Source organism: Gigantopelta aegis, chromosome 14 (assembly GCF_016097555.1).
Source record: "Gigantopelta aegis isolate Gae_Host chromosome 14, Gae_host_genome, whole genome shotgun sequence".
In the NCBI taxonomy this organism is placed as follows: domain Eukaryota; kingdom Metazoa; phylum Mollusca; class Gastropoda; order Neomphalida; family Peltospiridae; genus Gigantopelta; species Gigantopelta aegis.
The window spans coordinates 46,019,586-46,047,511 of NC_054712.1; the positions used below are offsets into that span (position 1 = coordinate 46,019,586).

Consider the following 27,926-nt stretch of genomic DNA (forward strand, 5'->3'; position numbering starts at 1 on the left):
TTCAAGATGTCAGCTTCCATGGATTCAGACGAAGAAACGTTTGTAACACTAGGATCGCCGTTGGAAGTGTTTGAAGATGGTCATTGCTACTTTTATTTGAATTATATTAAAACTGTTATTATTTTTCATTAATATACATAATTTAAAATCAATTGTCATTCTTTCCGTACGCGGATTACAATGATTTAGTGATTGAAATTAACGTAAATATTTAGGAATGCCTGACGTTTCGCTCCAAGCCTGTTCGCCCCAGTCAGTTCTCTCCCAAGTCACTTCGCCCCATACCAGTTCGCCCCCAATCTAGTACATGTTAGCCCTAGTGCACGGGGAACATTAAGTCAACACTGTTCGTAGCAAGAACGCCACTTTCTACGTTAGCCTCCACTTGGGGTTTATTGTGTCCGTTTTTGAATATCATATTATCAATAAATTGAATAAGAAAAAAACAGAAATTTATGAAACAGACACAAGGCTTTTGATTGCATGAATTTCTGGGTGATAAATGTTATGCCCAAAATAATCACGCCCAAATTAACTACAAACGTCAGTGCTGCCACTTTATACTTTTTTCTTGGAAATATACTTTTTATACTTTTTTAAAGGGACATTCCTGAGTTTGCTGCATTATAAGACGTTTCCGACTAATAAAATAATTCTACGATTAAACTTACATATTAAATATATTTTCTTGTTTAGAATATCAGTGTCTGTATATTCAATGTCATTCTGGTCGTCTTAATATTTGTGAGAAGCCCAAAATGGATTTTGTCTTTAAATAATTTTGTACGTACGAAAAAATATTTTTTAGGAATTAAAATAAAAATTAACCTAGTACACATATTAGAACGATCAGAAACACGTTTAATATACAGCCACTAATATTCTAAACAAGAAAATATATTTAATGTGTACGTTTAATCGTATTAGTCGATAACATTTTAAAACATTGCAGCAAACTCAGGAATGTCCCTTTAATACTTTTTCACATCAAAATACTTCTTCTTTTTTTTAAAATACGTTTTCTACAAAAAATAACTTAAGAAAACCTATTTCAAATTTGACCATTGTAAGATTTATGCTTTGCTAGTTTTTTTTTCAGGAATGGTTTGTTCTTTGTTGAGTGGAGTGTTTGTTGAGCTCTCTGATCCTGCTGCTCTCAATGACCAAGTGACAGGGTACTGAAATATGCAGAAAAGAGTGTTCAACAATTGCAAATGCTCACAACATGGTACACACCATTCCTTGAGGTTGGTCATAAGCAGCAAACATTAGTAGGACAAAGGTAGTGAATGTTATATGGTTACCTATCGGGGTAAGTTGATGAAAAATTAAACTTTTTTAATACATTTTTTTAAAGACTATTTTGACACTTTTTCCCCCTGCATGATTCCATACTTTCTTTTAAAAATACAAAGTGGCAGCACTGAAATATGTTTTATTTAATAATGCACTCAACACATTTTATTTACGTTTATATGGCGTCAGAATATTAATTATGTCAATAATATAATGGGATTGGCCAACAGGCTTAGGCTATATTAAGACCTATCTCTACATTTTACCTCCAGATACATGTTACAATACAATAGACTTACATAGGTGTACAAAGAGGAAGAAAAAGAGAAGGGGTAGAGAAAGATTGGGGTAGGGTGGGTGGGTATAGTGAGTAGTAAACTGCATAACTTTTACATTGGATTGGGCGATGTCTAGCATAAAATTAATGTATTAACTTTAACAAAAATTTTAGTAGCAGTTATGAATTTTAAAGTAGTTTTAATAATTTCTTCATTTTTTTTTGTTCACTAAATTCTGGATTTCCCAATAAGATCATTTTATAATTGAGATATAATTCAAAACGGGCCTCTGAGAATTGAAAATCTGCGTGACCCATTTATCGATCACGCAGAAATAAATTCAGGTAACCCATTTCATTTTTGCGTAGCCCGTTATATCCAAGTAAATGGTGTTTGAAATTTTGCACGAACAAAAAATAGGTTACTTAAATTAAATTTGTACACGCAAAGTGCGAAAAAAAACGATCGCTCTCACAATTTTTAGAGGCCTATAAAACCAGTGAAATGTTAAGTTTAATTACATTAAATTAACTTGAAATGCATTTCTGAATAATAACTCCGGGCTAGCTCTGGCACTCACCAAATTCGCCAGTTGCAAATTTTGAACACAATTGGCAAATTTGATTTTATTTTGGCAAAATAATTTCATGTAATAATTGACATTTTAAAGAAAATAACTGTCAATTTCTGCAATTGTTTAAGTTTAATAGACAATTTGACGAAATATTTTGCTCACCCAGAACTAGCCCTGTGACTCCAGCAGCTGTTGATGACAGTACTGAACTAAAACAACCTTTCTGTGCTCTGAAAAGACAAAAGTCCCTGTTGTGCCCCAAAAAGTGAGATCTAAAGCTCTGAGATGTTTAATTACTGACAGCCATATTGTTTAATGCCATTAGGGTTTCTAGATTATGATAGCCCCACTTCCACGGCTAGTGTTATTCAATGTTGGGCTAGTAAATAACTACTATTGCCCTGCCCAACGGTTAATGAAATTGTTTTGTCAAATGTTGCAGTTAAGTCTATTTTGCCCCCACCCCAACCCCCTAATGTTAGTGTTTTTAAGTGATATCTCCATCTTTAGGTGAAATATCTGACTATTACTAATATTTAGTAAAATTGTATTAAAGTAAAGTAGGGCTAGAGAATTTTTAATCATGGCTAGTAAAACATTTTAATCATTGATCCCATAGCTAGTGGGTTTTATAAACATTCTAGAAGTCCTGTGTCATTTAAAGGGACATTCCTGACTTTGCTGCATTGTAAGATGTTTTAAAGGGACATTCCTGACTTTGCTGCATTGTAAGATGTTTTAAAGGGACATTCCTGACTTTGCTGCATTGTAAGATGTTTCCGACTAATAAAATATTTCTATGATTAAACTTACATATTAAATATATTTGCTAGTTTAGAATATCATTGTCTGTATATTCAATGTGTTTCTGGTTGTCTTAATATTTGTAAGAAGCCCAAACTGGATTTTGTCTTCAAATAATTTCGTACGTATGAAAACACAATATTTTAGGAAATAATATGAAATTTAACCTAGTACAAAATTAGAACGGTCAGAAACACGTTTAATATACAGCCACTAATATTTTGTGCAGAAAAATATATTTGATATGTAATTACAATATTTGTAAGAAGCCCAAACTGGATTTTGTCTTCAAATAATTTCGTACGTATGAAAAAACAATATTTTAGGAAATAATATGAAATTTAACCTAGTACAAAATTAGAACGTTCAGAAACACGTTTAATATACAGCCACTAATATTTTGTGCAGAAAAATATATTTGATATGTAATTACAATCGTTAAAAAGTCTCTGTTAGTCGATAACATCTTAAAAAGTGCAGAAAACTCAGGAATGTCCCTTAAATATTGGAAAGAAATTCAAATTCAGGTAAAAAGAAATTCAAATTACAATTTGGTCCTTACTTTAAAAAAAAAAAAAAAATACTGTAGATCATGAAATTAATGCAATCATAATATTAATGCGAAAAATGCAAGTTTGTGTTATTCGCATTTATTTTTATGTTTTGTCCAGCAGTAGTCCAGCAAGCTTTGTGTCACACTCTATTAAAACAAAGAAAAATTAAAATTCTAATACATTTATAAAAAAACAGCCACAATTCATCGTAGGCAAGACAGACTAATTGTCCAATAGTCCAGCAAAAGCCGACACTATTTGTCACGCGTGAATGGGTTTTAGCATGCTAATCCTGAGGTTGACCATTCCTTTGTTTTTACTGTTCAAGTTCGCTGCAACTTTCTTGGCATATCTTTAATCTTAAGAAGATACAGTTGTAATGGTACATGTATGCTAATGTTTAGCCAGATTTAGGTAACTATACACGTGAGGTAAATGATTGCGTTGAGTTGATCTCATGAAAAACACTAGGGACTAAACAGGTTAATTGATGTGTACACTGACATGTCATTGAAGACGTTTGGAACTGACAATTACTTTGTGGCAAACTGAAAATTTTTTGGGGTTGAAATGATTGGGGACGAACTGGTCAAACGGGAGGCGAACTGGTTTGGGGCGAAACATACCCAACCCTGATTACTACAATATATTAACTGTGGTGGTGTGGGAACTCTTAGTAATTATGTAACGCTTGATGTGGGACATGGAATGCCAGGGATGACTCAGGTTGAGTAGAAACGTTCGCCACATTACAAGAAAGCCACAGTTATTTCCCAACAAAATATCAACCAATACAGGAAATTATTTTGACCAAATTAAAATAAAATTAGCCATTTATTTTTAAAATTTGCAATTGGCAAATATGGTGAGTGCCAGAGATAGCTGTGTATGCCGTATGCATTGAAGCTATGATTCCAAGCTTTGGAACCCAAATTCTGCAAAATCTTCATGTTTTAGACAACCACCCCACCCCCATCCCTCATCACTCAACTTAGGTTGGAACTTCAGAATTTATTACTAATAAATTTGAGTGCAAAGTATGTTGTTGTTTTTTAGCTTTCAGAATGTGTTGAAATTGAATACTGAACTTTTTTTATTATATATATTTTTTATTGTAATTTAAACCCACCCCACATTAACTAACATCAATTGATTATATTGACATTTTGATCATGTTTGTTGTAACAAGTTCCCTTTGGGAAAATTAAATAGCTGGGGTCTAATTCACTAAACTCTCGCAACTTTGCGATCTCACAGTGCAATGCTAAAAGACTTGCAAAGAGGATGCTAATTGTGAATTAGGCCCCTGGTCTGTAGGCATTTGTGATATTGTGGTCGTTATTTGACACATAATAATAATAACGACTGCTACATGTAGTTGAGCATTAAACCAACAAACTGCGAGTAACCAAATGACCAAGAAGTGAAGTAATCAGACTACGTGTTTAAATGTCATTAATTAAATTTCCTGGGTAGGCAGTTGATCAATTAATCAGGCTACATTTGTTTTTGTTTTTAATACCTGCTACAGAAAATCAGGAAACATTATACTGCAGAAACTACGAGTAATTTAGGACTGAAAAAGTATTGTTGCAAACCATGATTGTTCCCATTAATTACAAAAACTATATTTATAAATTAATACCTGTCTATATTTTTAGATGAACCTATTAAGAAACCGGTGTCTATTTATGACATTCAAGCAAGAGATTCCAAAGGCCGGCCGAGATTTCATGGAGCTTTCACAGGTGGCTTCTCTGCGGGTTTCTTCAATACTGTTGGATCCAAAGAAGGTTGTTTATTAGTGTGATTTAATTTACAAATTTACAGATTTCCTTTTTCTGATTTAAAACCTGTGTTTTACTGCCCATACTGATGGCATTTCCATCCTTGCTTCACCAGCGTAGCCATTGGTGGCATGAAGTCCATGCCCCCCACCCCAGCCCTGTCACACCTTTTCTTTTTCCCACACCTCTTTGTATGTCTCCTTATAACGTGACACATAGATAGTATGAGTGCCCTCCCTTTCCAATATGGGTGTCTCCCCCCCCCCCCGTATAAAATCATGGCTATTCCAAAGCCTTGTCATAGTTTGTAACATTTTTTACTTTTTAATTTAACATTAGATAGTGTTGAGACGAGGTAAAAACTAAAATGATTTGAAACAGCATTTTATTTATTTTGTTAATTTTAATTATCTTCATTTTTATTAACATAAACTGAGGTCCAATCATACAGTCCTGAGTACATACCAGCACTTGTTAACATATTAAATATCAAACACTGTAACATCAAGGCAGTTACCGACTCATATCTTAAATCCTTGAAAATGGCCTTTATTTGAATATGAGTTTTCATCTTTTTATAGATCATTTGAACTTTTATTTCTAAATGTGTATCACATCCTGGGTTTTCATTTTATCAGTTGTTATTTTTCCTGTTAGGTTTCACACCGTCTACGTTTGTGTCATCGAGAAGTTCCAAGGCTGAGGCTTCATCACGCAATGTTGAAGACTTCATGGATGAGGAGGTGTGAATTAGTGTTACATATGTTTTGAGGGCCTGGAAATGAAGTGCTGTAATTCTTGGTGATCAGAAAATGTTGCCAATTTATGTCAAAAATAAACAACACCTGGGGCTAATTTCCAACATATTATCAGTAATTACACAAATTTGTTTTGCCAAATTAAAATAAAAGTTGCCAGTTATTCTTAAAAGTTGCCAGTTATTCTTAAAATTTGCAGTTGGCGAATTTGGCAAGTGGCAAATCTAGCACCGTGTTTGATGTTTGTTTACTACAGTTTTTTCTTTGGAAGAAAAGTTTGTTTAATGACATCTTAGTACAAAGACTGTATTACCTGCCAGGCAAATTGCCTAGCAGTGACTGCTAATGCTGAGCTTTATAATATAACATTTAGTGAAATATCTTAAAATATCAGTGAAATAAAAGTGTTATCAGTCACTCAGTGACGATAACACATTTTAGAGGAAAATTTCACTATTTCACTCTGAAATGTGTTATTGTCACTGTAGAAAGTGTTATCTTCACTATAAGAAAGCCGGAACTGTTTTGCTGCTGGCATTTTAAAAATAAAGGTAAATTGCCAAAAGTTCTATAATAAATATGATTTATATTTCATCGAGTGAAGTCTGCAATCACATCACACTCATGAGATGATTGTGCGACTCGTGTGATATGATTGTGCGACTCGTGTGATATGATTGTGCGACTCGTGTGATATGATTGCAGACTTCACTCGATGAAATATAAATGATATTTGACAAAAAGATGAAATATCCTCTGTATATCGCACTGTGACAGTTTTGAAGACAGCAGTTAATTCAAGTTGTTACTGAGTTGCAAACATATATGTTTTGTTTTAATGAAATGTAAAAATTAATTTTATAGTATTTTAAAGGAGAGGACAATTAAGGCATTTGGCCTGGTATGCATATTCAACGATATATAATGCACATTATTGCATATATAACGGGCACAGCCATTTTGTACCATCTCAGTGAGTACGCCTTCTGGTGAGCTGGTGGTTACGTAATACTTAATGCGTCACGACAGGAATGAGCCTTAGAACTAGAGAAACACAATCTACCTGGTTTTTGCAGGATGATAAATAGTCATACATTGCAATGTTCTGTAATAATACACATCCCAGTAAGTATATCCAGCATTATATATATTATTTTTTAATACAAAATAAAATACCATTGTCAAAGTGCCTACACAACAAGTCGAAACAATTAACAATGTTTTGCCCATGCATTAACCTACGTACTGAAATGATACACGGAGTGTTTTTTTAGTTAATTGGTCTATGCTGTTAGTTGCTTCTACCTGTGATTCCTGATTGGCAGGTGTGTATTTGATTGGTAACCAGACAAGCCAATTAATTGACGCTGTCTAGAAACAAAAATACATACTGGTATTGTGGAATATTACCTGTCGCCCCTAAAATTATAATGGACATGTAGTGATTTCCCTAGAAATTTGGCAAGGCATGGTAGACCAAACACTTTCGGGGCATTTTCACCATTTTCAGGACACTTGTATTTCATTAAAAATACACAGAAATTAATTGAAATATACATTAATGTAATTTATGTGCTTGCTTTAATAAATGAATGGCAAAAGATATAAAAGGCATATTTTATTAATTAATAATACCTTTTTGGGTGTTTTATAAAGGCAATTTTAGAATTAATTAGTGAAAAAGGCTTGTTTAATCTCAGGGCAGCATGGTGCTGGTTAAGGCAAGATGGTGCTAGACTATTGAGGCATGGTTGCTGCACCATGCTAAAACAAGCTAGGGAAAACACTAGTCATGGTTTATTACTGTAAATAGTTCTGTAAAACTATTGATTAAGTAGACTTTTCCATCTAAAACCACAGAACTGACCAATTACGTAGTCCCAAAGAAAAGAAAATTATCCCTTGGGTATCGTGGGTTGTCGTTTTTGCTCCAACGTAGCATATCAGTAGGTGTAATAGTGTACATTTTTCGTTTGGATTATTAAACAGAGGAAAATACTATAACCCCATTTTGTTCCATTAATGCAACTTGAAATATATTTAGTTAAATAGTTTATTATATTATTACGTCATTTATGCTGTTTTACAAGTCAGGTTGATCAAAGAGAAGCGCCTTGTCGAAAATTACTGCTTTTGTTTACACTGTACATACAGGAGATGGTCAGGAGCTGACGTCACTTCTCCCCAAGCTATCCCACCGGACGTCACAAAAACGAAACAAAATGGCTGCCCCCAGTTAGCAGGAATAATCATGTTTTTTTTATTAACTCTAAAATTATGTGTTTTTCATTTGCTAAAGTGTCAGTATGTGTTGGTGGTCCAGGTATGCATCTTTCCAACACATAAGGCTCTTGTTTGAGTTGACCCTACCTTTAAATGGATGAGATGTTAAATGCGGGATGACCAGGTAATATATGATCTTTATTTGGATTTCTACAACAATAACTCTCTTTTTTTTGTACCAAATTAAATTGGAACTGCTACAAAGTGACCAGTAACATGTTGGACTTATCGTGATTGATAATTCAAATAAATTGCGGTAAGAAATGTGTATGTTAATGGTGAAACAAAATCTGTAATAGCCAAAAATATTTTACATTAATAGCTTTTTTTCTTCTTTTTTTAAATAACACCACTAGAGCACATTGATTTATTAATCATCGGCTATTGGATGTCAAACATATGGTCATTTTGACAGTCATAGAGAGGAAACCCTCTACATTTTTCGATTAGTAGCAAGGGATCTTTTATATGCACCATCCCGTATACAGGATAGCACATACCACAAGCTTTGATATACCAGTCATGGTGCACTGGCTGGAATGAGAAATAGCCCAATGGGCCCACCGACGGGGATCGATCCTAGACCGACCGTGCATCAGGCATGCACTTTTCCACTGGGCTACATCCCGCCCATAACAGTTGGGGTTAGTGACTTTAGTGGGTTTTATTCATGGCTGTAAAATCAATGTATTTGTATGGTTTGCAGGACTTAGGAGAACATGGAATTGCTCCTCAGAAATACACCACATCATCAGAGTACACATCCGAGGAGCGAAGTCGGAAAAGAAAAGCTATGGCTGCATCCTTATCAAGTTCCTCTATAATTCCTGGAGAACCAGCTCTTGTGGATCTTATAATACCAGAAAGGTTTGTATTTAGTTATATTTCTCCATACGTCATGGAGAATATACAGGATTTAGTTTTTTTAACAAGTGATGTATGATTTGAATAATTTGAAATAAAAAAATATGTTATTGCCTCCAACTGTCCTAATGGTATGGACATGACCAGAACAAGGTAACTGGTTCACCAAAGGCTGTGGTATGTGCTATCCTGTCTGTGAGAAAATAAATACAAAAAATCCCTTGCTTCTAATGGAAAAATGTAGCAAGTTTTTTCTAAAGACTTTATGTCAGAATTAATTAAAAGGGTATACAATGTGCTCTATTCACAGTGGTATCGTTAAACAAAACAAACGTTAACTTCAGAGCTAATTTACATTTTCCTGTGCAACACTAATTGTTTAGTTGGATGTACGGTTTTTAAATATTAAGTTTTCTGAAGTATATGCTTGTAAAATTTGTGACATAAAGCCTTTCAGCAGACTTTGATGTAATGTTGTGTTACACTAACAGGAATTCTAGCTTAAATAATGATCACAATTCGGAATGTTACATTGTTGGGGCCTGATTCACTAAACTCTCGTCGCAACTTTGTGAATTCGGCCCCTGAGCACTAATTATCACAGTTAGTTCCACAACAAGTAAACTCATTAATAATGGTTGACAGTTTTATGACAAACAATAAAAAACCCACATGTAAAACTAGGAGTAACACTTGTATTGCACAGGGCAGGTATACTTTAGGTTGCTTCTACTGTAGTGTTTTCAAACATATTAACAATGGGTGGTTTTTTTCTGAATAAAACAAATTACTCAAACAGAATTGAAAAGAGGCATATGTAGACAGGGTTTCTGCCAGAAAGAAATTTTTGGGTATGGTGCTATGGAATTGAATATTTACAGTGTGTGTGATGAATGCAACCGCAGTCGACAGAGTATGGAGGACCTCCACCCAAAAGAAAATAGGTTTAGGGTTAGGGTTAGGGTTAGGGTTAAGAAAATCATAGTCATTAATTGTGTCCAACAGTTAGCTTAAAAAAATAAAATTTGGTAATGGTGCCATAACCGTCTTACCCTCTGGCAGAAACCCTGGTAAATATTAAACCTGGCCCTATGTTTGTAAATTATTAATGGTTTAGATGTGATTTAACATTTTCATCTTTTTTTTCCCTCAAGGTTGTCGGTGGGAGTGAGACTTCTCAGAAAGATGGGATGGAAAGAAGGACAGGGGATCGGTCCGAGACGCAAAAAGAAGAAAAAGAAAAAAGGTGAATTTTATAAATTTAATATTTTGACATACACAAATGAATTTAAGGCATTTGTAATTAATTTGGTGCTTCACAGAATACGTTTAAGGCATAAGCTTTAAAAGAAAGAATTTAATGCTTTGAACTGTTTGACCACAAATAATTTTATACGCTATTTTACAGTGTGTTGGTATAATTTTCACATATATGCAACAATATAATGAGGGTTAATCATTACATTTTTGTCACATTTCATTGCTTACTACTGAGTATTAATAAATTAATATACTTTTAATTGAATTCTGAGCAAATAGAGGGTTTTATTTATTTCCAATATTGTCTTTGTTCTTTTACATGTGGACAAACTAAAGTTATGGATGATGATTTCTGACAAGCACAATCGGTGTACATTTAGATGAAATGATTAATATGCTTCTTTCTCTTACTGCCAGGTTCATCGGTACGAGTTGTCGGCTGTGCACTGCTACCATCGGAAAGTGATGAGGTAAGTTTAACAACTTTGTGTAGAGTTCTCAGTCCCCAGCTTGTGGCGAGAGTACTGAAGAGACAGGTTTGTGGAGTTAAATAGTAAAGAAGTTGATTACAGCAAGGTACTGAACGATTGAAAAGAAATAGGTAAAGCTGATACTCCATGTAATATTATGGTTACAGTAGGGTTAGGATTGGAGGCATTGGTAATATAATAATAGCTTATTCTACACATTGTAAGCTAACCATAAGGAATGATGTTGGTGAAAGGCGTTCAGTGCTGTAATATACTGGTGAAATAATTCATTACCAATAATAGCGGCATGGACTGACTGAAGCTATATATGTATATATTCCCATATGGTGATTTGGTGTACATAGAGTCTTTTTACGATATTTATTCAGTTGCCTGCTAATTAATGTCTTTATAAACATGATATTGTGTTTTTCTATAGGAATCTGATGATGATTTTATTTGTGATGTGACGTTTGCCCCTAAAGACACGACCCCAATCTCGTTTGAAGCGAAGGACAATGTGCACGGTCTCGGATATCATGGCTTGGATCCTACAGCCGCCCTCCCGTCTAGTCACGTCAACCTGTTCGGTCCACCGCCGGTTAGATCTGGGGGACGCAAAGGCATCCGCGGTCAGGTAAGGTACATCTTCCTTTTACAAGCCAGGTGGTGTATCTAGGAGTCGAGAGACATAAGTGCATCTTAGGTTCACAAGGTACCTGGGATCAGTTAAAATATATACATGTACTCCATGTTCAAACTGAACAAATATATTGTTGACAATTTGGTACATTTTATATGAAAATGTGTGGCCAAAATCAGATTGTCTATGCCAAAAGAAAAGTCCTATACAGATAAAGATTTCAAATCTTGTTTTTTTTGTCAAAATTATAATAATAAAACAATGTAGGTTTGTTTATATACTGTTACTATTATGTGTTCCCTTATATCTTCCATCAGTATTTTTTTATATTAGGCAAATATACATGTATTATTTGCAAATTAAATTAAATTTTTCTACCATTTATTCTTAATCTGTTGATAGCCATAGTTTAAAGTGTTCTGAAGTGTCATTAAATAAATATTTGTTTTGTTTTCATCAAAGTAGACTCAGCCTGTTTATATTTTTCAGGCGTTTGGTGTCGGAGCTCTGGAGGAGGAAGATTCAGATATTTATTCGACGGATCACCTCTCCAACTACGACATGACGATGGAGATCGAAGACAAAGACAACAACTTTGGCTGGACGGCCCCAGGAAAACACAAACCTGGTAACCAGTTTCTTATCATCTGTCATTATATTTTTACATTCTGAAATATATTTGTGAAGTGAAATTTCATTCAGTTTAGTACGTAGGAAGGGGACATAACCTTTTTTAAATTCTTGTTTAAAGACCTGTTTTTACCTATTGGGAGGTTTACCATCATTTCCTGCATATTAACTGCAGGGTTTATATCTTTTCAAAATTATGGATGTGATTTTTCAGCTTTTGTAAAAATTTCAGCTACTTTTGTTTTGACAAAATAGTTATCACAGTAGACTGGATTTCATCAGAAATGCTGAAAAAATTACCTTTAAGTGTGGTATAGAATTTTCAACTTCACTTCAGCATCACATGAGTATAAAACATCTCAAAATTCCACCTGTGTGCTGTTTACTGGAGCTAATTATGTGGCCATTGTTGTAGCTCACTAGCAAGCTAGCAAGTGGTCAATATGAAATACTTGTTGATGAAAGCATGTCAGTAATGGCCTAAGTGTACGGGGTGTGTGTGTGTTCGTGTTTGAGTGTGTTTGTGTGTGTGTGTGTTCGTGTTTGTGTGTGTGTTCGTGTTTGTGTGTGTTTGTGTGTGTGTTCGTGTTTGTGTGTGTGTGTGTGTTCGTGTTTGTGTGTGTGTGTGTGTTTGTGTGTGTTTGTGTTTGTGTGTGTGTGTGTTTGTGTGTGTTCGCGTTTGTGTGTGTTCGTGTTTGTGTGTGTTTGTGTTTGTGTGTGTTCGTGTTTGTGTGTGTTCCTGTGTGTTCATGTGTGTTCGTGTTTGTGTTTGTGTGTGTTCGTGTTTGTGTGTGTTCGTGTTTGTGTGTGTTCGTGTTTGTTTGTGTGTGTTTGTGTGTGTTCGTGTTTGTGTGTGTTCGTGTGTGTGTGTGTGTTCGTGTTTGTGTGTGTTCGTGTTTGTGTCTTCGTGTTTGTGTGTGTTTGTGTTTGTGTGTGTGTTTGTTTGTGTGTGTGTGTTTGTGTGTTTGTGTGTGTGTTTGTGTTTGTGTTTGTGTGTGTGTGTGTTTGTGTTTGTGTGTGTGTGTGTTTGTGTGTGTTTGTGTGTGTGTTTGTGTTTGTGTTTGTGTGTGTGTGTTTGTGTTTGTGTGTTTGTGTTTGTGTGTGTTTGTGTGTGTGTGTTCGTGTTTGTGTGTGTGTGTGTTTGTGTTCGTGTTTGTGTGTGTTCGTGTTTGTGTGTGTTTTCGTGTTTGTGTTTGTGTGTGTTCGTGTTTGTGTTTGTGTGTGTTCATGTTTGTGTTTGTGTGTGTTCGTGTTTGTGTGTGTGTGGGTTCAGGCAGGGCACCTGCACCTGCCAACACACACACACCTGCCAACACACACACACCCCATACAGGATCAAATCTTCAAATTCGGGCAAAAACGATGGAGACATTCGAGCAAAATAATCTGACCTGAAACCTTTTGACCCATTTATTTCCATCATTTATTGACAATATTAGTTATACTTTGTATATGTAGTGATTTGTTTTGAACGCTATATAGCTGTCAATGTGTGTCACTGAGGGATTAATGAATTGGTGTGTAATCATAAAATAAATAATGTTAAAATTCATTTCTGGATTATTCTCTTTCTGTTCAGCATCACCGTCATCTCTTCCTGTTGGATACCTCGGGAAACTTCTCGCAGGTTTCACGCTGTCTTCTAAACCACTGTCCCAGAAAAAAGTGTTTAAACCTCCAAGTTTACCACGTCACTACCGACCAGTCCATCACTTCAAAAAGATCCAACCAGAGGCTGCAGTACAACAAACGTTGAACCAATCGGATTCCATGACACAGCCAAGAAGGAAAGAGCCACTAAATGCTGTTGACCGAGGCCTCATGCTAGGAGAAACTCCCATTTTTAGTATGTATCTCATTTATAGCTTTTTATCTTTTTCTTTTTCTTTTTTTTTTTCTTTTAAGTACTGTAAACCCGATTAATATTGCAATGTATTTTTTCTGAAATATGCACCTTAGCGCATGTTCACGATATTTAAATTTCGCGAAAGACTATTGGCATCTGTAAAAAATAATGCATGTAAAAATAATGTGTGTGTATCAAGTTCGCGATTTGAGATCGGCCGTGAACTATGCAAAATTAATACACACAATTTTTTTCTGGTTTACAGTAATAATATTCTACAAAATTGTTAATAACTTAAGTTAAAGTTAGCCCATATACTTAAGAGAGGTATGCATGGTTATTCAATGTTTTGATTACTAGCCATTTGACCCGAGAGCAAATTTTATATGCACACATTTCCCCCTCACCCTGGGTTACAATAAATATTAAGCAAATGCTCTCTAAGCACATTACATGATTTGTTTTTGAAATTACTGTAGTTCGGAGCTGATACTGGAAGACATATCCCACACACACCTAATATTCAGTATCAGGGCTTGACCTTAGCAATAGCCCAGCGTGTTTTAGCTACCAAATGTTTGCTCAGGCTACCAGATGTCTAAACCTGGTAGTCCACCAGGCTACTATACTAGCCGTCATTAATAACGCAATTTCCTTTTAACAAAATAATATACGTTCTGGTTGGACTTCGTTGACGCTATTCGTCAATGTACATGGTACAGTGGTACACATTATTTCAGCAGCATGTAAAGGTCGACTTCCGGCCTGTTCCCAACATATGGGGAACAACGCTAAAAACGCATTATCCGGTAAATCGCGTACACGCAACCACTTGGCGAAATAACACTTTGCACGTGCATTTCCTGATACCCGGGCACACTCAGAACACGCGGGTGGCAATGAGTATCTCACTCCTACACGATGCCTCGGTTGAACAACGCCGATCGGAATCAAGCCATTGGCTTGTTGAATGCAGGAAACTCGCAATTGCGGGTAGCACAACGGTTCCACGTGCACCCGTCAACCATTAATCGGCTCCTCAACCGATATCAGACGACAGGGACCGTCAATGACCGCCGTCGTTCGGGCACACCACGCGTAATAACCAATAGACAGGACCGGAACATACGGTTGCGGCACCTGTGCAATCGGTTTTTGACAGCCGCAAGCACTGCCAGGACTGAAGTGGGAACCAGGGGACGACTCATCAGCGCCCGAACTGTCCGGAGACGTATTGCCGCAGAACGACTGCATTGCCACCGACCCTACCGTGGCCTATCGTCAAGCAAGACTCTTATGGGCCAGGAATGGTGGGCATTTGCGACCCAGGAGATGGCGAGATGTCATCTTCTCGGATGAATCGAGATTTAACGTGAGTGTCACGGACAGACGTCGTTGCATTTACCGCCGTCGTGGAGAATGTGTCGCGCAGGCCTGTGTTCTGGAGAGGGACCGCTACGGGGGCGGCGGAGTCATGGTTTGGGGCGCCATCAATGCTGACTTCCGGTCCGAACTCGTGGTGGTACAGGGAAACCTTAATGCACAACACTACGTCGACAACATCCTGCGGCCGGTCCTCCTCCCATTGATGAGACGGCATGGCGGAAACAGGCTCGTCTTCCAGCAAGACAACGCTCGGCCGCACACTGCCAGGCGTACACAGGCGTTTCTTCGTGCCCACCATGTCACTGTGTTGGACTGGCCAGCAGTTTCCCCGGACATGAACCCAATAGAGCACATGTGGGATGAGCTGGGACGTCGTGTTCAAAACCAACCGAATCCACCACAGAACTTCGCTGAGCTGCAGCAGGCATTGCAGCATCACTGGGCAGCCATCCCACGACGTGTGGTGAGGCACCTGTGCATGTCCATGCCTAGGAGGCTGCAGGCGTGCATCGCAGCACATGGAGGTCACACGAAATACTGACCCCCATGACGTTGACATCGCCAGAGACGTTATGCGCGATTCACTGTTGGCGGCTGACAGTGCCAGTCAGATGGGCCAGTGGTTGGTCTCACTGGTGGTATCAGTTTCATTTTTGTGGGATCTTGCATAATAAAATAAACCATGATCATTTCCGAGATTGCGTTTTTATTGCCGCCTAGTATATATATTTGTTTTACACGTCCAGTTACTCTGCAATCAACATGTACAAGTGTATATTTCACGGTATATTTCCAGCGCTTCTAGAACGTTTATAAAATCCACTAGCCATGGGATCAGTGATTTAAAACATTTACTAACCACGATTAAAATTTCACTAGCCCTACTTTACTTTGAGTTAATACAGTTTTAATAAATAATAGTAAAAATTGGATATGTCACCTAAAGAGAGATATAGCTTACGAACACTAACCTTGGGTGTCGGGGTTGGGGTCAGGATATTCATATTTACAAAATAGACTTAACTGCAACATTTTACAAAAAATACAAAGAAATGATTTTAATATTTTCTCTCATTTTAATATTTTTTTAAATTATGGGTCAACCCATTTTAACTGAGGACTACCAGATTTTATAACCTGGTAGCCAGGATGGCTACCACTGAAAAAAGTTAAGGTCATGGCCTGATGACAACCGTTTGTATGAAACAGTTACTTGTTTATTTGTTACAATGCCAATGCCTCATTAATTTTAAAGAATTCAGTAGCTACAGTACATTGTTACTTGGTTTATTATGTTACAACACCTGTGTTTGACCTCATTAACTTTAACACTCAAACAATTCAGTACATAGGCCTACAACACTTTGTATGAAACAGTTCAGGGCTTGAACTTAACGGCGGCATTGACAGCAATTGCCGTCGTTGACATATAAATTTCCGTAGGTAGGTAAAAATGACTGTGAAAGACAAATTCTTAAATGTGAGCCCTACAGTTACTTGTTCATTTGTTACAGTGCCTGTGTTTGACTGTATTAAGTTTATCTTATACAATTACTGTTTACAAAACTGTTTTGCATTCTCGTGTGACATTTAGTTTACTTTGTGACACTGCCGAGGTGTAATGTTATTAAAGTTTTTACTTTATTACAGCGTCAGTGTTTGATCTTGTTTCAAAGGATGATAAGAAAAAGATGGAAGAGGTTAAACTGTCGACTCATCACACAGATGGAAAAGATAACCGCGATAAATCTGATGACAATTGCATTCACAATCGTGGTCACGATCACTCGTCTACTGATCAAACAGCTGCCCACACTGAGGTAGAAGTTTCACAGATACTAACAAGTGCTTTGATTAAAATCTCTAAAACAGCTAAAATTACACTATTCTATTATTTCTTTATTAATATTATTAGAAGCTATAACATTTTTTTTTAATAAAGTATGTTTTTGACCATTCTGTTGGTTTGATGAAAATAGAAATTGCTATAAAAATAAATCTGTTTTCTTATAGTTTGAAGATTGACTTTCCTTTCATTCTACAAAATTGCGTCTTATTGCGAATTGTTGTCTGACAGCGTGTACAGCACAAGCCTAGAATACTTGACACAATGCTATTGTTTTAAGTAAAATTTAATGTATTTATTGTTCGGACAAAATAATGTTTTTGATGACAACCAATGTCACATTAATTATCATTAGCAGGAACGGCAGTATTAATAGAGTTTAGTGACATGTTTGGTCCACATCAAGCGTTGTTACCTGAAGCTTGTTACTTTTGTTGAATATTGGTATTCATTACTGGGTGTATACTACCAAATCAAATCCCATAGATGACAGTAGTAACATATGTGGCTAAAACTCCTATCTGCAGTGTATCAATCGACATCAATGCCACGGATATAAATACTACCACCCCTCACCCTTAAAGTGAATAAGAAAAAAATTGGGGGTCAATCTGCTAATTTCTGAGATAATGGGTAGGGTCTATGACTACCCTAGTTCCGCACAAAATTCGAGTACCTTTTTTTACAGGTACACCATATATGTTTCAAGCACAAGGCTACTTGACACAGTGGTACTAGATGAAATAAAATTGCATACATTGTTTTGCCCAGATGAAAGTTTTTTTTTTACAACCAACTCACTAACACTTGTGGTGTTCACTTCTTTATCAAAAGTTGGGTGCACCTCGAACTTTGACCCAGCCGGAAGTTATTTAGTTTAGTACTACCTGTAAACAAATTATAAAGTAAAGTATAAGAAATATTTTGTATCTGTTTTTCTATCAGGCCAGTGAACACAGACCTGATCTCACAAAGACTGAAACCAGTCAACCGGTTGCACTGATCAAGGGAAACCTGTCGTTTAAACCTTTCTTACGCGACTCGGAGAAACAAGCACGATACGAGTTATACCTCAACCACATCAGACAGGGACATAAAGGTAGACTGTAATATAATTTCTCTTTACTTTAACTGTAGTTATAGTTAATTTGTATCATATTCGTAGTCTCTTTGTATCATAGGGGCGGGATGTAGCCTAGTGGTAAAGCACTCGCTTGATGCATGGTCAGTCTGGGATCGATCCCCGTCGGTGGGCCCATTGTGTTATTTCTCATTCCAGCTAATGCACTACGACTGGTATATCAAAGGCCGTGGTATTTGTTATCCTGTCTGTGGGATGGTGCATATAAAAGATCCCTTGCTGCTAATCGAAAAAAGAGAAGCCCATGAAGTGGTGACAGCGGGTTTCTTCTCTCAATATCTGTGTGGTCCTTAACCATATTTATGATGCCATATGACCGTAAATAAAATGTGTTGAGTGCATTGTTAAATGAAATATTTCCTTTGTATCATATGCACTGACCATCACCAGAAATTCACTGGTCAGATTTGTAGTCCTAAAAAGGATATGAGAAGAAAAAATAATATACTTTTAATTTTTGAATACAGTAACTAGTTGTATTCTGGTAAGCAGTAAATGACCCCCCAATTGTATACATGAGTTAGAAGTATTGTGCATTTTATAGCAAATTCACAAATGAAAAATGGGTGGTAGATTTTCAGTGGAGTTCAATACACTAATAGGGTGCATCATGTTTATCTAGTAAGGTTATGTGGCATTGTGTAGTTGATCCAAGTTTATTTTTTATCATCAAGTGGATGGAAAATATTGCCACCACATCTGAGAATGATATTGATATTTACGGTGAAACCTTTTTGAGGTTGTTAATTTCAGTATTAAATTCAACATTATTGATAGTATTTCTCAGTTTATTAATTGCGTGAGGACTATTAAAAATACTCATGCTAGTAAAGTACTTTTGGCTATTACAACAGCTATTTTACCATATGTTTCACCTTACTTACAACTTACAAATTATCAAAAAAAAATCCATTGTGTTTTTTGTTCTGTTTTTTGTAGTACATTAGAATGTATTTTATGTGAAATGGAAAAGGTACATACCTCAAGAACTAGGATGATGTGTCGATGTTTGCTCTGTTTATTTATTTACAAATTGTTTCCAGACCCTTATGCTGCTGCATCAGATAAACACATGACTGAGTGGGAGCACGATAAAGAGAGAGAGGAATTTACCAAATCAGCCAAACTGTACAAGCCGATGGTTGGTTTAATGGCGCACCGCTTCACCACAGCCAAGTACTCGGATGAAGTGGACAAAGCCGATATTCCAGTTGATGAGACGGTGACTGATACTTAAAATTAAATAAATGGAAGGAAGAAAATGTTTTATTTAACAACACACTCAACACATTTTATTTACAGTTATATGGCGTCAGAAATATGGTTACGGACCACACAGATATTGAGAGAGGAAACCCGCTATTGCCACTTCATGGTCTACTCTTTTCGATTAGCAGCACGGGATCTTTTATATACTCCATCCCACAGACAGTATAGTACATACCACAGCCTTTGTTACACCAGTTGTGGAGCACTGGCTGGAACAAGAAATAGTCCCATGGGTCCACCAACGGGGATCGATCCTAGACTGACCGTGCATCAAGTGAACACTTTACCACTGGGCTGATATAAATGGGGGCCTAATTCAGTAAACAAGGTCAAAATGAATGTGTGGGGCTCTTCATTTCAAATTATATTTTGCATGAAAAATAACCCACTTTCCAAAGACCTATATGTTCACAAAACAATACTGGGCAGGCTGTAGATCAGTGGTGGAATCTTCTCTATTTCAAGTTTATTTTGCCATGAGACTTTGTAGCGGTCGAGTGGTATGTTCTTGCGCCAAATAAATGAATGCTATAAATAGGAAGCGAAAACAACATATGTGAACTTCTGTATTTATTACATACCTTCTTTTATGTTTCACAAAAATGGTTTTTAATTTAACGTCATAACAACACTTTGTTAAATCAATGATGAAAACTCCTTTCATGAATTTGCTTAACGTTCAGAATTATACTTTGCGGCCGCCTTGTGTAATGTTTCAAATACAATGTGATGTCAGTAAATAAAAGGCGGTATTTGCAGCAAAAAGAAAAAGGGAATTCCCCATTTAAAAGTTCCGGTCCAGATTGCACCTATGTGCGATACAAAATAAATTTATCACACGGTTTCAAAATGTCTTTATCACTATAGTAAGATTGAATAGGTATGTAATAAATAGAGGGATCAGATACCCACATAACTGGAATTTACTCAACCTATTTCATTGTTACAGATTACACATTGCGGATTATATATTATACAAATAAGCACACAGATGACAGACAAATGGAATTTGTGCCTTATACTCAAACCCATGTGTCAAAATAACTATACTCTTCAAAAAAAGTAAAGGAACCTGAAATAGTAATGTTAATATCAACTAGTGGACTGAACATGCGTTTTGACCACAGACATCCTAGTAAAGAACATTCAAGTCTGTTTATCAACACACCAAAACACATTTCATAGTTTGCACATGCATCACGCAGTTGCCCCGTACACATGCGTGGGGTGTCATTTTTGATTTTGACAATTTCCAGGAAGGTCCATTAATCACTGTGGAACATTATTTCTGTCAATCATTATCATTCTGTTGATCATACAGTTGTTATTGTTTTGTTTTCAGTCGTTTTTATTCTTTGAATATATTTGCGATTTACTGATAAAAAAACATCAACTTTCAATTTTCACTTCTGACCCCAATTGTCCTTTAAGATCTTTGGTGGTCATAAAACCTACTGTGATACTGAACTACCATTTGTAATGTTTGCCCAATTAATTCACTATAACCATTCCCCAAAGCTAATATACCTTACAATTTTGGCAATTGTAATTTCTTATTTTCCCCAACTTTTTTGAAGAGTATATTTATTGAGCAGGAAGTAGCTGTGACCTAACCCTTCTGTAGAGTGATGGCATGCAGTGCATCATCAATTGAATCACATTGTGGATGTGATGATGTGCTGCACTGCACACCAACATTAATTAAAGGGACATTCCTGAGTTTGCTGCATTGTAAGATATTTCCGACTAATAAAATATTTCTACGATTAAACTTACATATATGTATTACATATATTTTCTTGTTTAGAATATCAGCGTCTGTGTATTCAATGTGTTTCTGGTCGTCTTAATATTTGTAAGAAGCCCAAGCTGGATTTTGTCTTCAAATAATTTTGTATGTATGAAAAAATATATTTTAGGAAATCAAATCAAATTTAACATAATACAAATATTGGAAGGATCAGAAACACATTTAATATACAGCCACTAATATTTTATGCAGGAAAATATATTTGATATGTAATTACAATCGTTAAAATGTCTCTGTTAGTCGATAACATCATTAAAATTGCAGAAAACTCAGAATGTCCCTTTAACACCATTCCAGTACAGACATAAAAATGTTAACAGGTGCTCATTTAGCAAATAGTTCTCTCCTTTGAAACATTATTGCATGGCCATGTTAAAATGTAAACTGCTTTATTATAAGAAAATGATAAAGTTTCAGATAAAGCCTATTTAAAACTAAAAATTGTGATAAATATTTCAGGTTGAGAAATCTGAACAGGCGAAAGCGGCGGAGATGAAAATGTTCGGGCATCTGACGCGCGACGAATGTGAATGGGTTCCTGACAAACTGCTGTGTCGGAGATTCAACGTGCCGCACCCATACCCCGGGTAGGAGTTCTAACTTGTTGTTTACCGTGACTGCATGCTAAAGTCTTAACTCTTCACAGCTGGTCGAAGTTAGTGGTATGAAAACTGGAAAGATTTCTTCCTACACCCCAACATTTGTTATTGTTTACACTGTCTGGGCTTGGGTATCAATCTATAACTTTGGGCACAATGCATTGTTCTTTGCTAGAGCGCGTCGGGATCTGGCTCAGTCGGTAGAGCGATCGCCTGAGGTGCTTCAGTTGTACGATCAGACCACCTCGGTGGACCCATTCTCTTATTAAGGGTGTATACTACCAAATCAAATCCCATAGACGACAATAGTAACATATGCGGCTAAAACTCCTACCTGCAACATATCAACCGACATAAACGCCACGGATATAAATACTACCACCCCTTACACTTAAAGTGAATCAGAAAAAAATGGGGGTCAAGCTGCTCGTTTCTGAGATAACGGGTAGCGTCTATGACTACCCTAGTTTCGCACAAAATTTGAGTACTTTTTTTTACAGGTACCCCATACATGTTTCAAGCACAAGGCTACTTGACACATTGGTACTAGATGAAATAAAATTGCACATTTATTTTACCCAGATGAAACTATTATTTTTTACAACCAACACACTCACATTTATAACCAATCACAGGACTTGTGGTGTTCACTTCTCTATCAAAAGTTCGGTGCACCTCGAACTTTGACCCAGCCGGAAGTTATTTGGTATAGTACTACCTTAAGCTGCTTTTTTTTTTAATATCTCAATCAGTTCCCCATGACTGGTATATCAAAGGCTGTGGTATGTGCTGTCCTGTTTGTGGGAAAGTACATATACAAAATCTATGTATATATGATCATCTCATCTTCTATTTAGCTGAGGCTGAGCTCGTGATTTTGTTATATTTTAATTTTATAATACTCTAAAATACACCTCAGAGGCCCTATTTTCCCACACACTGTCCCAAATCATCCACTCTGCTGTCTTATATTTCTTTTGACCTCCAATTGTTTTTTAAATAACAACAGGCCATACTGTACTTCCCATTTTGAGTCCTGTTACTGTTACCACAGATTGAGATCTGTTTGGTTTCTTGTTCTCAGATCCACTGTCGTCGGGGTACCAACTGTGAGGAAAGAGAAATTCTCGGTTTTCAACTTCCTCAACTTCTCTGATAGCAGCACAGCTGCCCAGTCACCAGCAACCCAGGCACCATCAACCCAGGCACCACTAGCTATTCAGTTTGATGGTTTGACATTTAAAAAATTTATACGGTTTCAATTAAATTTTAAATTATATTTCTCACTGAATCAGTTTTTTTTGTCAACAAAAAAAGTAACAACAAGAATTCAATTTAAATTTTTCCAAAATTGAAACATTTTATTTTATTTTTATTCTTGTTAAAATGTTTTTGCTTTTAGATGTTCGTAATATTGTCACGGCTGTTATAGAACAGGGAGGAGGGTAGATGTTGGGGAGCATCATTAATTCATGTCTGGATGGTCTGTTGCAGTTTCTTTTCTTTCTTAATTGTTGCTTCCAAAAATCCCTCCCCTGTGTTCAGTACTGGAACTGCCCTTACCAATAAAAAATTGAAAACATTTTACTTCGTGAGTATTAGTCAGGTGAGTGGGTAATCACAGGTTAAATGCTGGGCTGTGCACTTTGCAGAAGTTGAAGATAAGCTGATGTTATAATTGTTGATAGGTAAAGGCCTCAGTGGAGTCATGGTTGAGCCATCAGACATAAAGCTGGCAGGCACTGGGTTCACAGCCTGATACCAGCTCCAACCCAAAACAAGTCTTAACAACTCATGGATAGGTGTACAACCACCCTCTTCTCTCTCACTAACAACTAACCCTCTGTCCTGGACAGACAGCCCAGATAGCTGAGATGTGTGTGACCAGGACAGCGAGCTTGAACTGTAATTGGCTATAAGCACGGTAATACATATAATGAATGAATGTTGACAGGTAAATCTCATCAGCATCAACAAGGATCAGACGTGAGTTCAGACAAAGGTTCAGGACTTTCCATCAAAGTGAAGCCTCGAAGTCTCGGCAAACCGGCATCCATCTTCAGTGTGCTTGACGATGATCACCGTAAGAGAAAGCCACCGGGCACAGAGTCAGAATCAACAGCAGGTGTCTCTCATGTCTCACCTGTACAAAAAACACAGGTGGGAACTCATTCAAGTTTTAAACTTTCACACAGGTAATCATTGTTATAAGATTTTTAATGGTCATGTCTACACAACAAACACAGGTGAGAACTCATTCAAGTTTTAAACTTTCACACAGATAGTCATTATTATTAGATTTTTAATGGTCTTGTCTGCACAACAAAACAGGTGGGAACTCATTCATTGTTGTCAGGGTTTTAGTTGCCTCATCTAAGCCACGAATACAGGTGAGAAGTTATTAAAGTTTTAAACTTTCAGACAGGTAATTATGGTTATAACATTTTTAATTGTCTCGTCTAAGCCACAAATGCAGGTGAGATCTTGTTACAGTTTTGAACTTTCAAACATAATCATCATCAGATTTTTAATTATCTCATCTGACCACATATTTTAAACTTTTGTGCAAGTAATCATTGTTCAAATTGTCATTCTTTCAACTGTTCTGGTTTTTAATTCCAACCTCTGCAGAATTAATATTTAAACATTAATCTTTTAACTTGCAAAGACATGTTGTTGTTATTGATATGCAATATATAGAGATACAGAACATTGAATTAATAAGTATGTTTTGTTTTAAATCAGGAAAACTCGGAAGCCAGCAATGATCGACCTCCGATAGATTTGTTTAAAGCAATATTCAAAAACTCAGATTCTGAGTCGTCGAGTACGTCTGATTCTGAAGATGACGCAGTTGCTCGTAACACTGATGTCATCACTACAGACACAAACCGGACACACACAAATGATGTTGTGGTTAACAGTAAGTCAGTTTAGTTACAGTATTGCTGTTCATTATAACTTGAGTTTTAATTTTAAAGATGATACTTCTTTATAAATATATTTATGATGCTGATTTTATTTACTGAATCCATTTAGTTGTTAAACCCCCCCCACCACAAAAATCCGAAACAAACAAGCATTTCTTCTTCTTCTGCGTTCAAGCTATAGTTGATCATACTTTAAATTTGGAGTCTGGTTGTGGTGATAAAAAACGCCGTCTCTGTCAGGTCTTCTTTGGAACCCTAAAGCTTGACAGCCAGTGTTGCTCCGTTCAGCCAGTGCTTTATCCTGGCTTCATCGTAGAAGGGGCAGAATTGCAGGATGTGCTCCTGGGGACTGTGATCCTGTTTGACATGTACATTCATCAGTGTCTGCCAGTTTCAAGCGGTACATATGGGATCTGAGATGGCAATGACCGGTTCTTAGCCTGAATGCATTAGTCTTAGAAAAGTATTTTCATATTTTAAGATATATTTGGCAAACAAATTTTTTGGTTCCCTTTCAGAATATTTCAGTTAGTTTTTATTTCATCAGAATATATCTTTAGTATGCATGTTTTTTTTTATAAAATATTTGTTCACAGAATGGCTAAGTTGTTATAATGATGCACATTTGTTGAAAATGCAATTTGGATTTTCAGTCCTATCCACTTTGAACAAGCAGAAGAGTACCTCATTGCTCACCAGCTAAATACACTCGGTCTATAAGAGGTACAGGGCTTCTAGATTATGGTAGCCCCACTCCCATGGCTAGTGATATTCAGTGTCGGGCTAGTAAATAACTACTATAACTAGCCCGACGGCTAGTGGAAAAAACTCCGTCAAATGCTGCATTTAAGTCTTATTTTGTAAATCTAAGAGGTTTTAAGTTCTATCTCCCTCTTTGGGTGACATATCTGATTATTACTGTTAGTAAAATTGTATTTATTTAAAGTAGGGCTAGTGAATTTTTAATCATGGCTAGTAAATGTTTAAAATCACTGATCCCATGGCTAGTGGATATTTATAAAATTCTAGAAGCCCTGGAGGTAAGAATGTTGTATTTTTATTTGAAAACTTCAAATTCCTTTTTATTTATTATCTTTTTTATTGCAGGAGCAGATAATTCAAAACCCCAAGATGATGAAATACAAAAACGATTACCATCGCATGAGTTATCTGCTGCTGACCAGCAACATTTATCTCCCCCTGCTGCTGAAACGGGTGCAGATCGGTTGTCTTCCCCTGTCGTGTCGGGTGATATTCCGGATACAGCATCAACCTATGGGCCGGCTCTTCCACCACGTCACTTGACTGCAGGTAAATAACAATAATCATAAATCAAGTGGTTTTCTTCTTACGTTGTAGGTAAATGACTAAAAATATTTATTTTTATTTTGTGTTCTCCATAATTGTCAATGGTTTCTCACTTGTGCCCAAAGTCTTTTGATCAGTTGATGAAACACAAAAATGATTACCATCGCATGAGTGATCTTCTGCTGACCAGTGGCTGTCAGGCCTTTACTGGCGCAGAACTTTTCGGCTCTGAGCGACCCAAGATTTGGGTTGTTTGAGAATGCAGCCCAAAGTGGGTGGTAAACTAAATACTGTCACGAGTCCAATAGTCGACAAGTAATGAAAGGGAAACTTGAAATGAACTTTGAAGAGAGATCATTAAAGGGACTATCATGGGTTTGAAGTCATTAACATACAGTGGATGAATATACTAATTTGTAGTACAGCTGGGAACTACATTCTTTTAAAATGTTTGTAATACGAAACAGGATTTTCATACGGGTGCAATTATTAGGTCACCAAATCCAGTTTGATGTGCGGTCGGTCTGGGATCGATCTCCGTCGGTGGACCCATTGGGCTATTTCTTGTTCCAGTCATTGCTCCACAACTGGTGTAACAAAGGCTATGGTATGTACTGTCCTGTATGTGGGATGGTGCATATAAAAGATCCCTTGCTGCTAATCGAAAAGAGTAGCCCATGAAATAGTGACAGCAGGTTTCCTCTCTTAATATCTGTGTAGTACTTAACCATATGTCTGATGCCATATAACCGTAGATAGAATGTGTTGAGTGCGTTTTTAAATAAAACATTTCCTTCCAAATCCAGTTTGTGCTACTTACAAACAATAGAGTGACCAGAAACATATCGGATATTCAGACACCAATAATCTAAACAAGAAACTATATTTAGTATGTAATATTTGTTGTTAAAATATTTTATTAGTTGCAAGCATCTTAAAGTGACAACAAACTCAGGACTCTATCTGTAATGCTAGAAAAAAGCTAATATTGGCCAAGCACTGGTTCCAATGGCTACACACTCAAAGTAGTCCATTTATGTCATACTTCCTGTTGTGTTTTCTTGTAAAAGTTCAGTTTTTAGTTAGTGTAAAATATACTTTTCTTTAAAGAAGAGCAATAGCCAAGGAATTTCTTTTTATTTCACTTGTGTGTTAAAATAGTGTGGTATCAGCACTTGATTACATCATATCACTAAATCTCTTTCCAGTTTCAGTAAGGATAATGACAGCTACTTACTAGTTCAGGATATAAATGTACAGGATATAAATGTACATGTTGAAATTTTATTTTCCTAGCGTCAGTTGAAGCATCTACATGTGGTACTGATGTGGTGTTCGCCAAAACTGTTAGCAATGTCAGAGGAAGTACATCGGAAAGAAAAACATCGCCATAGAAACAAACACAAGACAGAACATAAACACAAACACAAGAAAGAGAAAAAGGTAACCTGTTTTGTTTTGGGTTTTTTACTAGCCTAGTTCAGATTATTTGTAGTTTGGGTAAATAATATACCAAGGCATAATAAAAAAATGATTCTGACATAGAGTAGTTGTAATGTAATACAGTGAAACACCTCTCAACCGGACACC

At 36.4% G+C, this 27,926-nt stretch overlaps 2 protein-coding genes across 2 annotated transcripts; one reads left to right on the forward strand and one right to left on the reverse strand.

The window, feature by feature from the left end:
• LOC121388761 (G patch domain-containing protein 1-like) lies at window positions 1-27,783 on the forward strand. Its single transcript, XM_041520253.1, has 18 exons — window positions 1-79; window positions 5,168-5,299; window positions 5,951-6,036; window positions 9,041-9,201; window positions 10,353-10,444; window positions 10,876-10,928; window positions 11,368-11,565; window positions 12,061-12,199; window positions 13,781-14,047; window positions 17,084-17,253; window positions 18,225-18,378; window positions 19,464-19,642; window positions 21,959-22,086; window positions 23,183-23,328; window positions 24,053-24,258; window positions 24,844-25,021; window positions 26,136-26,339; window positions 27,633-27,783. Exons 1-18 carry the CDS (start codon window positions 7-9, stop codon window positions 27,728-27,730), a joined length of 2,664 nt encoding a protein of 887 aa, XP_041376187.1. The 5' UTR covers window positions 1-6; the 3' UTR covers window positions 27,731-27,783.
• Window positions 15,327-15,786, reverse strand: LOC121388762. Its single transcript, XM_041520254.1, has 2 exons — window positions 15,469-15,786; window positions 15,327-15,438 (listed from the first exon to the last, which is right to left on the reverse strand). Exons 1-2 carry the CDS (start codon window positions 15,729-15,731, stop codon window positions 15,342-15,344), a joined length of 360 nt encoding a protein of 119 aa, XP_041376188.1. The 5' UTR covers window positions 15,732-15,786; the 3' UTR covers window positions 15,327-15,341.
• Window positions 27,784-27,926: the final 143 nt, after the last annotated feature.